The sequence below is a fragment of the Manacus vitellinus genome, unplaced genomic scaffold (assembly GCF_001715985.3).
Source record: "Manacus vitellinus isolate BGI_N305 unplaced genomic scaffold, ASM171598v3 scaffold_5_pilon, whole genome shotgun sequence".
Classification (NCBI taxonomy): Eukaryota; Metazoa; Chordata; class Aves; order Passeriformes; family Pipridae; genus Manacus; species Manacus vitellinus.
This window is the reverse complement of record NW_021940682.1, coordinates 34,297,786-34,313,133: the sequence shown is the minus strand read 5'-3', so window position 1 is coordinate 34,313,133 and position 15,348 is coordinate 34,297,786. Positions and strand designations below refer to the sequence as shown.

At 38.6% G+C, this 15,348-nt stretch overlaps 1 protein-coding gene across 1 annotated transcript; it reads left to right on the top strand.

Moving 5' to 3' along the window:
* The first annotated feature begins 767 nt into the window (after positions 1 to 767).
* On the top strand, positions 768 to 11,573 carry RXYLT1 (ribitol xylosyltransferase 1). The gene is given in 9 exon segments (XM_029963596.1): positions 768 to 789; positions 792 to 821; positions 824 to 860; positions 862 to 900; positions 1,228 to 1,406; positions 2,423 to 2,525; positions 7,757 to 8,071; positions 9,730 to 9,900; positions 10,997 to 11,573. Coding segments are annotated over 9 exon segments (1,314 nt in total). The 3' UTR covers positions 11,415 to 11,573.
* Positions 11,574 to 15,348: the final 3,775 nt, after the last annotated feature.

The following is a 15,348-nucleotide window of genomic DNA, read 5'->3' as shown; positions in this document are numbered from 1 at the left end:
CTAGTTGAACGTGTCACTGCCTGTCACTGTAGGTCATCAGGCTGGACTTCTAATTCAGTGAGTGTATAAGTAATTAAATTAAATTAAGGATTTGGCAGTAGGCTGACTGTAAGCCTATTTCAGAAGCCTGTGTCACATTTTAGTTGAGAATAAGCAGATGCCCATTGTATGAATTTTAGGTCAGGGTCAGAACAATAAACTTCAGTGTAGATAAGGTAAAAAACAGACCAAGAAAAAACCCACTTAGGTCCAGAACAGGCTGCAGGTTTGTGCAGCGCATTATCATGTATACTGTTCTACTCTCCCTCTCCCCCTCCCTCACTCTCACACACTTTCTCTCTCCCCCCCCCCCTTCGGGTAGATAAAGGTCACTGTACTTTTGGCTACCATTAGGATCATGGTGTTTGCAAATAGGCTGGCAGAGGCTTTGCAGAAGCTGTAACACCTACCCTTAGAAAAGACTCGTGGATAGCCTAAAAAGAGCTTCAACTTTCTCTTACTATGGAACACGACTCAGTTTGACCGGTCCACAGCTCTCCCCATTATACAATATTCCCATGTCTTGACCGTGCTGTTCACCTATCCATTTACAACCTGGTTACACCTTATCACACCGCCGTGCCGGCAGCGCCGGTGTTGCCGGGCAGGCCATGGCATCGGCGGCTCTGACCCCCCTCGGCAGGGGACGCAGCCCAGGCCGGCGGGCGGAGGCTCCTCCCGCCGCCGCCTCCCGGCGCCCCGCCGGGGCCGTCCCCGCGCCAGGCGGGATGCGGGGCGCTCGCCGGCGGCTCTTGCCGCCCTGATCCTCGCGTACGGGCTCTTCTCCTCTACGCGGCCTACACCGTGTTCCTGCCGCGCCGCTCGGACCCCCTCGCCGCACCGGGACCGCCGCGGCCAGCGGGTGAGCAGGGCCGCTTCGGGCGGCGCCCGGTCCGGCCTGGCCGGCCGGGGCGGCGGGCGGGGACCGGAGAGAGCTCCTGGAGGAGAGCAGGGCGGCCGCCGGAGCCACGCTCCCCGAGGGCCTGCGCAGGCCGCGGGCCATTTCCCAGTGCCGCGGGAGGGCAGGGTCGCGGCCCGGCAGTAGAGGAGGAGGAAGCGGTGGGCGGTGGTGTGCCTGGCCCGGGGCCGTGGGAGGGTTGTCAGGTGATGCTTGAAATTATGGATTCCAGAAAATTCTTCAGTTTTTTAAACCCGTGAATCTGACCGTTTTACGTAAATTACGCTTTTAGGTTTCACAAATCATGTTGCCTTGGGAAACGAATGGAATCCATGGGAAGAGGACGAGAAGAACGAGCTGGCTGCTTCTCAGCAGAGATATGAAGCTAATCTTAAGATGATAAAATATGCAAGATCTCGCCTAGAACAGACCAGTCTTAGAGTACAGATTTGGGGAAAAGCAGCAATTGGTAAGCAAATGTAACCAGTGTCTACTAATCACATAAACTTTCTGATATAGCATTTTCCCCTGCTTTTTAATGACTAAAATTTATGTATATGATTAAATAGTATGTATATTTGTACATGAAGACTGTTAAGGAAGTTGTAGCTGTTATTCAAATTTGTACCAATGTAAGAGTAGTTACACTTTAGTTTCTTTCTATCAGTTCTTTTCAAGGCTGTTTTTTGCATCTGGCAAAGAAAATGTCTCAAATAGCAGAGAGACACAGTTACTTTTTTAATCCAGTCTGGTTTACAGTACAACACAAGAACAGGCCTCTTATTTGGTTAAACGAGACTATATATTTTTGTCACATTTACACTTCTTGAAATAAAGCATCATACAGTGAGAAATAAACCATTTTCTGTACTGCAGTACTACGGCCAGTGATGAGCTTGGAAATTCTTCTGTTGTAGAAGACACTGATTTTACTCTACATAAACTGGGAGCCAAAGTCTTCTCAAGCTCTTTAACTACTACCGACGACATAACATTTTTCGTATTTTAGCTTTTTGAAAATGCCAAATTTCCAGCTTCAGGTAAACTTGCATGTAGCATTGTAGAACACATTGGTAAATTAGCCAATGGCACATTCCATCACAAAAAAAATGGTGTGTTTCACAAAAGCTTAAGAGAAGTATGCTTGTCCTTAAAATGCTGATTAAAATTTGCTCATTTTTAGGTGGTATGTGTGCTGGAAAGAGATGCTAACAGAAGTAGTGGTATATCTTCATCTACTGATATTTTGTCAGCCAGAGAATATCTTAAAGTGCCCCAATACGGGAAAAATTAATCTGAACTAATTCAAAGTCATACAGACTTTGAGAAGCAGTGTTCCCATTATATAAGAAGCTCTGACATTTCTTTCCCGAGTTCTTACATTGTGATGCTTTTTCGTTTCCTAGAAGTTATTTTATTTGCTAGGAGTTTAGAGTATGCATGATCTGTGCATTCAAATTCTCCATCATGTCTTCTTTTGTGTAGGTCTTTACCTTTGGCAGCATATTTTTGGAGGGCACCTTGAGCCAGCTGATGTGACTGCACAGTGGAGAGAAGGAAGCCAAAAAGCAGGAAAAACATATTTCAGGTGTTGTTCATGATGCTGATTTCAATTGTGTAAACTTTAACAAATAATGCATTGGAAAGTTAAAGTACATTATAAGATGCACAGGTGGATTATTTTGCCTGTCTCAAAGTTGTAGTTATTTCAGTATCAGCTGCAAGTGCTTTTTAATTTTTTCGTGTTTTGATAACTGTGTAAAATGTACACAGCTTCTCGTTTATTCATGGAAACACATACTTGATAAACACAGCTAATCCTAGCCTAAACAAGTCACTGTTACAAAATAGAAAACCAGGGAGCAATTTCATCTGTTTTATGAAGGTTTGTGTTATTTGAAAAAAATAGAGAAAGACTTACCAATGCTGAGAGGAAGGGCAGCCAAGAGACCTCAGTGGCACCGGGGGGGGGGGACATAAAATCCTCAGAAAAGTCTTAAGAACTGGGGTTTGGGGGCTCATAGTCGATGACAACAAGTGTGGAATTTTGAGGCAAGAGGAGGTCTCCTGCTGTTTGGTTTCCCTGTATTCAGGGAAAAGGGTCTTGGTCATAAATAGGATTGCATCAAAACTTTGTTTCTGTTTATAACAAAGGCAATCTGTGAGGACTAGCATCTGTTTAGCTACTTGACTTGCAAGACAAAATTTTATACGTAAAGGAAGATTACACTTAAAGCACTGTTTGCTTTAAAAAATGGTGCTTAAGCTGTGATCATGCATGTTTTAAGACTGATGTCAAATGTTTTATATTATTCAGTGAATCATATATTCTTTTCTCAGAAGTCCTATTTAATACCATTGTAAGGCTTTCTGTAAAGATACAGTGAAGGATTTTTTATCTACTTGGCCGGTTAGCCAGTCTGCAATAGTAGATCTCCTGCAACATTAAGTCACTTGCACCTGGACTCACCTTTTAAAAATTTTTCTCTTAATACATAAAATACACACTTAAGTGAGTGTAACTTCTGAAAAATATCTTGTTTCAGAAGAGTGTTTTTTTCTTGCACAATAAGATGTGGTTCTAGTTGAAATTTGTGGGTAGTGTTTGAAGTAAATATATGCTGGTGAATTGAAAGGGGTTTTTAAGTGATCACAAAAGTTTTTTATCATTTTGAATTCTTTATTGATGTATCTAATGTTGAACACGATACAGGCCATAGAATATTTTCAGTAATGCCTGCATCACATTCATAAGAGATTAAAACTGTTTTCTAGAAAGATATATAGGCTTGATTTATACATAGCAATTATTAAAGAGTCTGTCTTATATCTAAGGAAATTGATGAAATTGGGTACTCTTAAAAAAAATAGCTGTATTCTTTGTCTGCAAATAAAAGATGATCCTACAATATTAGAGATCAACTGTGAACGATGCTACTGCATCTTGGTAGTCTCCTTGACAGAGCAAGAGAGCTTTCCATTCACAAATTTAGAGAAAGAATACAATGCTTTCTTTGAATAAGGACCGGTGCCTGTAGTGCTGTCTTGGTGGAAGAGACTTTGTTGTTCCTAGAATTAAAATCTCAGAAGTCCAGAATTTAAATCTACAGAAATCCATCACATTCTGCCAGATAGGTTATCTTCTTGGTATTCACATGCGAATTTCTTTCAAGCTTTTCAAACCATGTTTATAACATGAAAATAATTTGCTGCACTTAATGAGTCTGTCACTTGACTGATTATGATTATTTTACTTCTGGTATGCCTGTTTCAAATGATTGATAACCTCACATGATTCCTTAGGGTATGCATGCCTCAAAGAAAAAGTTCTATACTTGCATTTAAATATCTTCTTGTTGTGTTTAGATGGACCAGGGATAATAGAGTCCTTGTTTTAATTTCAGCTTGGATGCTAGATCCTATAAAATACAAAGCTTAAGTTTGGTACCAACATAACAAAACTTAACTTTTGAAAGGCTAGTAGGAACTTGTAGTTCAAAGTATAGAAAGTATGCAAATATCACTGTTAGTTTAACAACTAGGCTTCTGAAATGAAATAGCTGAAGTTCTACTTTTTGCTCAAATTGGAAATACTATTTTGCATTTTTGTTGTGAAAAAGAATTAGTACATGATTTTGGCTGCTGGTTATAAGATTTTCTAGAATGTTGACTTTACTACCTGGCTGAGGTAAATTATCTCCATTTGATTACTAGATGAGGCTAGAGGGAACTAGCTGAGGTGACCTATTTGGAGAATATGTGCTGCTCTGCAGTTTTTTGTGGTAAGTCTAATGATTGTTAAAAAATAGAGGTCTAATAAATGTTTTCAAAGCATATCAACTCTAAAGACACAAAAATGCCGAAATATCACTTGAAGATAGTTGCATGAATTTTGTATATTTATGATGGAGAATAAACGTATTTAATATAGATTTTGCTGGCTTCAAGCTTTCACCAAAGAATACAGAAAGTATCAGCTTCTCCATGAAATGCAGGGATGTTTATTAAAAAACATGAGTGGAGAAGGAACTACATAGCTGTGGATTTTAATCCACATGACATGTTGGCATGTTCATACAAGAGGCAGGAGAGCAGGATTTAGCACTTTATTTGGCCTAGAGCAATTCACATCCTTCTCTCCTGTCATCTAAGAAGATGTTGTAGGGCAGGGAGTGCCAAACTACTTATCTCTTATTATTAAGTAAAAGCATTCCTAAATTTCTGTTCCCCTGATTAACACCCTCTATTTTATAAACATTCAATGCTGCCTTGCCTCAGTCCCTGTTAACCCCAGTTGTTCTGCAATTACTCACCATTCTCCTACCCTCTGTACACAAATTGCAACCATCTGGATTCATGCCAGAATGAAAGCCTATTGGTCAAAAAAATCAACCAGCAAAGGTTTTTATCTGTTGAAGGATTCCACCAGGGATACCTTGTGGCAATTCAGTTTTAAGAAAACCTTTTGGTGAAGCTTTTTGAAAATCCAAATGCAGTACATCTACTGGATCCTCTTTATCTGTGTTCTTACTGACACACTTGTAGATCTTCATCAGATTAGTAAAACAGGATAATTAATTTCCAGCAGTGCTTATTATCCATGTATGTGGTCAGTGATCTTACCTTTTGATAAGATGCAGGGATCTTACTATTCGTTACAGACTCTTCCAGAGAGGGAATTCATGCTGACTGGTCTCCTCCAGGGTCCTCTCAAGTTGTTTCTGTTAATGGGAGTTTTGTGTTGATGGGTAGACCCCTTATTAAGCATAGTGTCTCTTCATAATTACACTGCACACCTTTGCCAGCAGTTCTGCAATTTCATGTTCCTTCAGAACTCTCAAGTAAATGCCATCTAGGTCCAAATTCTCTGTTTGATATAATACTTATTATGTTTAAACTTGTATTTCTTTCTGAAGGGAATGAGTTTACATGTAGGAATCTTCCTTAGTTTTCGATAAATTCATATGGGTTTTGGGAAGTATGTGTTGTTTACTTTTTGGATTAAAGTGCTTGGGCTTCTTATAGAGTGTTTGGGAACAGTCTGCATACTCCTTGAAAGCTTCTTGTGATTTGTACTGCTCCTTTCCAAGTTCTTATCCTGATTTTTTCATCTTTATGTAATTCCTTTATTGCATATGGAGTATCTCTACAGTATTTGGTATGATCTCCCGTGCTGCAAGTGCTAAATTTAATCGTACCGCTGTTACAGAATGACTGTGTGACTAACACCTTTGGAATGGGGTCTGGAAGACCCAGTCTAGAATACCATCTTTTTGTACGGATTCAATGATTAGTAAGGAAAAACAAGGACTTTGTAGAAAGCAAGTCATCTATTTAGTAAAAAAAAAATGTAATCTCCCCATACCATCTTTGATCTAGTCTTCATGTGAGTAGTTAGTGCTGTTAGTACTACTGCCTTAATTTTGCAGCTTTTGTAATCTCCCTTACGTTTCCCAATCCCAATTGTATTCTGACTGGGAGTTAATAGTACAATCCTAGCTCTGTGTTTTTATTATTAAAGTATGGGATTTATGAGACTTTCATAGTGTTACCTTTTTTCCCCACTGTAATTTTATGCATTTAAACTTCATATTTTTCTACACACGAGTCAGTACTTCCTGACCTGTACATCCTGCCATTCCTGTAAAGTTGATGCTCTCAAGCTGCTGTGTCATAGATAAAACTTTTTCCCCCATGTCTCTTTTTGCAAGGTGATCACTGGACCATCTACATATCCTAGTCGCTATTTTAGGCATTCTGAAGCTCAAGGTATTCTCTCTTAGGAATCCCAGTGATTCTGTTCTGATCGTCTGTTAAACTTTGGATTTAAGTCTTGGTCTGACTTACATTTAATCTATTAGAAGTCTTGATTTCAAGTCACGAGTTTCATGAATCTTGGCTCCAAAATATGCCACTCCCACCAAGCCAGCAGCATGTCAGCTTAACTCAGGTTTAAAATACGCTTGTCTCAGGTCAGTCTACTCCAGATAACCTCACTGGGACACAACAGCTTTTGTTGTGAATTTTTCTTTCCTCTCTGGGTACACTTGAACTGAAGCTAGCTGTCAGTCTCAGCACTTCATGAGTTAAAACTCATGCTCATTATAACTTAAGTTTTGCTGGTAGCTGAAAAACTAGTGCAGCAGACCTAGAAAACTTATTAAAATTATTAAAGATTTTATGATTTTGCTACCTGACTGAAATTTCTCTGTTAAATACATTGTGCAAGATCTAGAAAAGCCATTTTCTACCTAGAATGTTTGTGCTTTCAAGCATATACAGCAAACCTAAGTTTACATTTAGATAAATACCTCTTGTGTTACTGATTCTACTCAGTAGAAACTTAACCAAAATTACTGAGAAAAGTAGTATGCCAGACCAGCTAACTGTCTGTCTTAATGATACCTGGTTTAGTATACTCACCAGGTCTTTGGGAGGGCCTTTCTCTTGTTCTAGTACAGCAGTCACTGGTTATTACTGGAATTAAGACCTTTAGTGAACATCAAAGTACACCACTTTTTTAGAGGTGATTGATTTACACACGTTTTTAGGTTTGAGTATAGTACTAGTTCTGATTTATTGACAAAATACTTTATTTAAGTCTAAATCTCCTTTTTCCCAACAAAGATGAAGGCAACCTTAGTCCTGTGTTAAGCAGTAGATACTAACAGAGGTGGTTACAGTTCGCAGTATGTTACATCTGCTTTATTGATGAAAAAATAGTCTCAGGATTACAGACTGTGTAGTAAGGATGTTTAGAGGATTAAGGTCAATAATTTGTTTTACGGGTGTTTACTGTTCTCATTTTGGTTTTCTCAGCTTCCTCACCGGCCCATCTGTAGTTCCTGGCTACTTCTCGGTGGAAGCGGAGCATGTCGTGCTCGTGCTGAACGGGAGGGAACAGGCGAAGGTGGCGGCCGCCATCCAGTGGCTGCACTACGCACAAACGCTAATTCAGACCCACAAAATCCGGCACGTGGCGGTGGTGCTGCTTGGAAACGAGCAGTGCAACAACGGATGGATTCAGCCATACCTGAAAAGAAACGGAGGATTTGTGAATCTGCTCTTTATTACCTATGACTATGCGTTCGTAAATGAAGAAGATATTTTCCAGTGGCCTTTGGGAGTAGCTACGTAAGTGCTGTAGACAGAGGTTGCAATTGAAACAATTGTGGTGCATGAGGTACAGAAAATATGACTTACTGCTGATGCCCAAAACAGTTATAGTAAGTAAATTGTAGAACGTGATCCTATTAATCATTTTATAAATCAAACATTGGGATCCTTTGAAATTGCATTTAGAAATAAAAATGATAATAGGAAAAGAATGGCAGCGTTTAGGGAGCTTGGAATGTTTTCTGTTTATTTTTTCTTTAAGATTTGCTCTTGAGATTTATCATGTCTGCTGACGTAATATGTACCAGTGACACGGGGGATTTCAAAGATACTTATGTAATTAAGCTCCAGGTACTCCTTGTTCAGAAATGGAAAGGTGATTCTGGTGGTACTTTTTTTAACCCCTGTTATGGCTCTTAAAAGGCAGTTGTGTGCTTCCTGGTTTGAGTTGTTATACTCCAGTATCACAGCAGCATAAGCTGGCTTAACTGCATGCTTACAAAAACATTTTTATTATACTTATCTGCTCAAACTACTTGCGTGGAGTAAATAAAGGCTCGGTTCAGTTAGATGCACTTTTACTTCTTATTAACAGAGAGTTAATAGTGGTTTAGCTACTTTATCACAGTAATATAAGCTGAAAGGAGCACAGAATTATTTTCATATCTTGTGTTGAATTTGAATTCAATTTCCTGTATTGATCCAGTTGGCTCAATCTGGAAAACTGTATGGAGTTTTTTATATATAGCTTGAACTTGCTTACAGTGTCTCTGAAATATGATAAATTTGGATTCTTGATGATGTCAGAAAATTGTTGGCATTGGAAGTTCCTAAGCAAAAAGAAGTTGAATTTTGAGATGTAGAGATTAAGGTGACAGTTAACAGAAAGCAACAACATTTACAACAATAAACTAAGGTGCACAGCTGGGTGGAGAAAGATAAATATGGTATCAAAATGGAGGTTTGCAGCCCTTGCACACCAAGGAGTGTAAAAAATGTGGTTAAAGGTGTGAACGCGTGCCAGATTTTCCAAGTGAAGAGAGAAAATGAAGATGTAGAATGCTGTAAAAATATTTGTCATGAAGGAAAGAATGGTTCTCAGAAAGTAAGTGAATTAACATTCATCCCACAGGAGAAGAATGAGGAAAGAACCGTCCATCAAATAATGTACAACAAGCTTTTTAGTAGCCAAAAGATTAGATTATTGAAGTCCACTCAGATCAAAGTGAGATTTTGCTTTGAGAGGTTACCAGCGGTATTTTCAGTTGATAGGCATGCCCAGAGATTAAGGTAGCTGAGGCTTAAACACCATAGTTACCATTAACCTGGCCATTTCAGTCAAAACTTGTGGTTGCATCAAGAGCAGCTGCTTTGGAAAAGCATGTTAAGGACATTTTGTAATATGCACACATAGTATTTCTGATCTTGAAAAAAGACATAAGTATTTTGGAAAGTCTCTGAAGAGAGTGGTGGGGGCAAAGAGAATAAAGACCTACTTTTAGGACAGGACTTAAAGTGGTTTGCTTGTGTGTGGTTTGCTGTCTGTGTTTATATATGTGGATTGGCAACAAACAGGTGCTTTTAGTCTTAAAATATGATGCAGTAAAGATGAAATGGTGCAAAATTTTTCTTTGACATAAAACATATAGTTGTCTAATTATACATTGTTTTTACAGCTACAGAAATTTTCCAGTTATAGAACCCAGCTGGTCAATGCTACATGATCCAAGATCATATCTATGTAATTTCTTAGGGACAGTTTATAAGAACTCTTCTAGAGAAACCCTAATGGAAATTCTGAAGCAGGATGGGCTTGACAAACTTTGCTGGATTGCAGCCAGAGAACAGTAAGACTTTTAATTTATTTCGTGAAAATATTAAGATTTTCTTGCCTGGTTCATTATTACTAATCTTTTCTTGAGCATTAAAAAATAGTACAAATAAAGGTAATCAGTCATAATTAAATCAGAGAACATTGCTGACACTCTTTGTGTAGGTCTTCATAACAGCCTTTCTGTTGCTATATTTTACATAAAGTATATTTTTAAATGCATAGAAAAATCTCCTACATATACAACCATCAAAGATCATCAGGGTTTTTTCTTGAATATATTTGATTATGGTGGGAGAAGAAATATTTGTCTTGTGTTTTGTGTGGTTTAATGTCTTTAACAGAAGAAAGAAGACAACCATATTTTGTTGTGTTCCATATAAGAGAGTGGATTTAATCTGTACAGCATGGTTGTTTTTTATTTCAAGTAGGTGGAACAGATCTTTTGACTGACAAGAGTAGGGTTCTGATTGTATTTCTTAATTTTGAAAAGCAACACATAAAATGTTTGATAGCAGGCACAGCAGTGCTTAGGAAGACCTCAGCTACCCTGATGAAGAGTCTCAGGAGATGGATTGTATCTGTGACATAGACTCTTATCTCACAGACATTCTGGGGCACTTCAGGAGATGGATTCTGGTTACATGGATTGCTTTACATCCTAACTTTTGAAAAGCAAACCTCTACTCATGTAAAGTATTTGAGGCCAAACAAAGTCATTAAAAAGTCCATCAAGTGTCTCCCTGTTGGTCTGTTTCTGAACTGTGCTGTGAAGTAAATTGACATATGCATCATCCAGGTCATGCAGAAGATTTAAAATGGCATTTCAGTTTGTTTCTTACACTTCTACGTATTAATAATTTCCTAAAAGGACGACATCTAACATGGTTACAGTCTATTTTTAACAGTGACATTTTCAATAAATTTTTAGAAGACTCTTAAGAGCAGTTAAGACTAAAAGTAAAAGCCCATTGATTGTGTGTGTAATATAAAATTCATACATTGACAGCATTTTCATCTTTATGCATAGTTGAAATTAAAGCGTATCACTTATTTTTTCGTTGCAGTGTCTGTGGGAAAAATATTAATTTTAGCCCCCTTTACTTTCCTAGGTGGCAGCCTCAAGAAACAAATGAAAGTTTCAAAAACTATCAAGATGCCTTGCTGCAAAGTGATTTGACATTGTGCCCAGTGGGAATAAATACAGAATGTTACAGAATTTATGAAGCTTGTTCCTATGGATCTCTGCCTGTTATAGAAGATGTAATGACACCGGGTGATTGCGGAAATTCATCAATGTACCACAGTGCTCCATTACAGTTATTGAAAACCATGGGGGCTCCATTTATCTTTATTAAAAACTGGAATGAGCTTCCTGCTGTTCTAGAGAAAGAAAAAAAAATGAGCTTACAAGAAAAGATTCAAAGGAGAAGAAAGCTTTTAGAATGGTATCAAAACTTCAAAGCATGGATGAAACAGAAATTCATTATTACTTTGGAAAATTCATTTTTGCCCAGTGATAAAGGATAAATTGTCCCTTTTGAAAATCTAGAATAGATTGCCAGCTTAATTTCCATTAACCTTCTGAGGCAGCTTTTACAGAAAAGTAATCTCACAGGGTGGATGTGTTCCTTTTATAGTCAACAGAATTGCTCTAGCTTGGCCAAGAACTTAATTTGTCCTTTCATTCTTAACGATTTTCAGAGAGGTTGTTGACTTAGTAGGGTGGTACTCTGCAAGGATGACAACAATTTCATTACTGTTTTCACAATTTCCATGTTCCTGTGTGACCTGATAAAATTTTTTTAGGATAATATCTTTGATCATGTGAACTTTTTAAAATCCAACATAAAAATATCAGTTGTGTTTGAAGAAAAGAGGAGAATGAAAGCTGTATGGCACAGGGTAATTTATTATGTAGACTGAAGCAGAAAAGTATTACAGCAAAATTGCCAGGTTTAGCACATCCCAGTAAGTGCTTGCTCTGAAAATGTGAACCGTTTACTTGATTGACATTTCATTTCCAAGAAAGTGGCTATAAAGACTGTGAAATAAAAATGTATATTTCAAGGTAAAAATAGAGAACTTTTTCTTAAAAATACTTCATAGCAATATATTTCCCCTTTAACTTCAGTTATCAAAATGGCTTTCTCTCATTTCTGTTTAGTCTTGGGACGTATCTTTCTGCATTTCTGCTGCAGGAACATTCATTACCTGCAGTTGCAGCTGTGCATTCTAAACCGGGCCTTAAACATGAACCTGTTTGTAGCTTACCTGATTTCTCAAGATCTGCTGAAACTTGTCAACTCCAAAAGAAGTATAATATTGTATGTTTATGAAGCTACATGTACCACAAACAGTTTCAATGCTTTTTTTGTTAAATATAGCTGAAGTGATCTGTTACTGTTCTTGCCCATTAGGAATGAATCTGTGCTGTTACCTGTGTGTTTGGCTGAGCAGTGTGACTGCACACACACCACTGGCATAACCAAAGAGTGTGTCATAGACATTTTTCCATTTACAGCAGCATGACATATGGGTTCATTCTCGTACAGGAATTCAAAGGCTGGTGCAACTCTACTGCTAAGTAATACTCATTTGTGTAATGATACTATCTGGTGGTGAAATATGTGCCATAAGAGCATTTCTGTGGTTTTCTTTCAGTTTTCTTGCATCCTTTCTGTGTAGCATCAAAAAAAAGGCACCAAACCAACAAAAAATTGAATCAAAACCCAAAACATAAAAACACAGGGTTTTAGTTTGCTAACAGTGGATCATACCCACAGTGGCTGCTCTAGATCAGGAATAAGGTATGTTTCAGAACGCTTGTATTTTTAGGAGATGTATTCCATATGCTTAGAAGAGGCTCTCAGAAGATAAATAATCTAAATCCAAATAATCTGAATTGTATGTCTAATGTGAATATCCAGTGACTATCATGCACCCATATTATCTGAAACATCATGTGGTTGCAATACAATGCAAACATTCCCCATTCAGCTGAAACTGCAAGTACAGCCCTCACAGCTCATCATTGAGTTCATGAGCACTGCTTGGAGGTGGACCCTGTTAGGACAAATTTAGCAAAAATTTCCACACCAAGGGTCTGAAGTAGCCCATCAGTAGTACATAGCACTTGGAGGATTAGAGGAAGCTTGAGTATCTGTAATAATCATAGAATCATAAAATGGTTTGGGTTGGAAAGGACCTTAAAAGATCACCTAGTTCCAACCCCCTGCCATAGGCAGGGACACTAGATGAGGTGCTCAAAGCCACATCCAACCTGGACTTGAGCATTTCCAGTGATGGAGCATCCACACCTTTGGACAACCTGTTCCAGTGCCTCACCACTGCAATAATGTAATGTCAGTGCTGTATTTTCCTTTTAGCAGAATCTTTATTTCTACACAAGCTACAAAACTGCAGAGCAATGATCTAGAGCAGTATTTTTCAGCTTGTTGGCAGATCCTTTGGCACTCCTCCAGGATTTCAAGGAACTGCAGAAAAAAACTCCGAGAGGGAGGTCTTTACCAGTCAGCTGAGATTCTTATAAAAAAGGCTGCAGCTCCTAAAAAACAGTGGTATGGAGGTTGAAGTCTGAAAAACAGTTCAGTGTGTTACTTGGTCATCAATAGAAGAAACATGCTGCTACTCATGCATTCATTTCTAAGTAAATGTGAGTTTTTCTTAAGGGAGGCCAAGATGCACCAAAGTTTTCACAGAATTCCACATTGCAGCTGTTTGCCTACTTTGCGAGTTCAAAGGGAAATGATTGGCACTTACCTGACTTTCAAATTCATATTCTTCAGACCAACAGGAATTAGCACCAGAAGGAAGTTTTTTGTGTTGTATTTCCATTGCTCATGGAACAAAGAGGGCAAAACATCTTGAAGCCAAGAGAGGGTTCCTAATGCATTAGGTAGGTTGTGAGTATTTTGTTTTCTCATTCCACTGTCCAACTTGAGGGAGAGATTGTAGTTCTCCTGTTTTTATTCCCTGATACTTACTCATTGGAAAAATTGTCTACTCTGTGCTCTGTTTGGATCCAGAGATGAGAAAGACAACAAAACGGACTATGGGAAAGAAAGGGTGAGACTGAGAGAGGAAAGACACCAAGGAGTGGAAGAAATCAGAGAGGATGTGTTATCAGTGATAGACAAAACTGATTGAAGAGAAGCAGTTAAGCCACTGGCAAAAAAGATGGCACAACACGTCCACGTAGGAGTAGATAGTATCGGCTGTCAGTGGGAAGACAGCAAGTAAGTTCGGTTGTTTAATACTAAGAGGAGAATGTATGCTCTGTTTTTGCAGTTAGCCCTCTGGTTCAAGTCTGGGATGGTGAAGCATAACTTTTCCAGAGCATAAAACAATGCCTCATATCTGTGCATGGCATCTCTTGGAGAGGGACTTCTGCAAGACCTGAGCCTGCCTGGAATCAAGAATGCCATTTGTAGCATCAAATGTTACACAGATTGTTAATTATGCGGTGTTTTGCATCATGCTTAGATTTGTATGTGGAATATATAACTCCATCAGTTTTGTTTTCTGAAGTATTTCCTGCTGATGAAGACTTTAAGCTGGATTGCCTTGCTATGAGAAGAAACAGATCCAGCTTGTCCCAATTTAGCGTAACTCTCTCTCCTACATTATTTGGAACCCATTAAGAGTGGCTGTGAACATGTGGTGTAAACAATTTAAAAGATCATCTTCTAGAGAGCAATATGTTTTCAAAGAAACTTAACCAGTCTTCACAACTGTTTGTAATACTGTAGATGAGGAAGGGGCTTGCAAAGGATCTGGCTGCCATTTGCTTACCATTCTTGGATATTTGAGTTGTGATAGTGTATTTCAGTAGTTAGGTTTTCTGGTATTGCTGGATATCATCCTTCCATGACTGAAACTTACACAAGGAGTGATAAAACGAAGAGTTTTCTAGAAGCCTTTCTCACAGCAATTACTAAGTGTGAATTAGGAATACTGTGTGCTGGAATCACCAGTTTCTCTCTTGGCTTACTGCTCTCACCAAAACACTTGCAAAAACACAGAAATAAAATCCTGTTACTTCTTGACAAGCCCTGCATGTTAGTAATAACCAGTAAGTGCTGGGCAAACTCAGGAGCAGCTTCCATGCTAGTGAGTCCTGAAATATTTCCAGGAATTGTTCTTACTGTGATTGGAAAGATGAAGGATGGTTGAACAAAATTTTGCTTGTTTTGGACTGTTCATAAAGACTGACACTGGGAGAGGCAAAAGTATTTCAAATGCAGTTTTAACTGTGCCATAAGAAACTGTTGCTTCCAAGAAAATTGCTACCATAAGGCATGTTGGGCCATTTCCCAGTAGCTAAGGAGTTTAATGCTTATGTAGTGCTGTGAATCCTGCACAAAGGATTTGAAGAGTCAGACAAAAAGAAAAGAGCTGACCTGATGAAAATGTGCCTGAAAAGGTGATATACAGTCTGCAT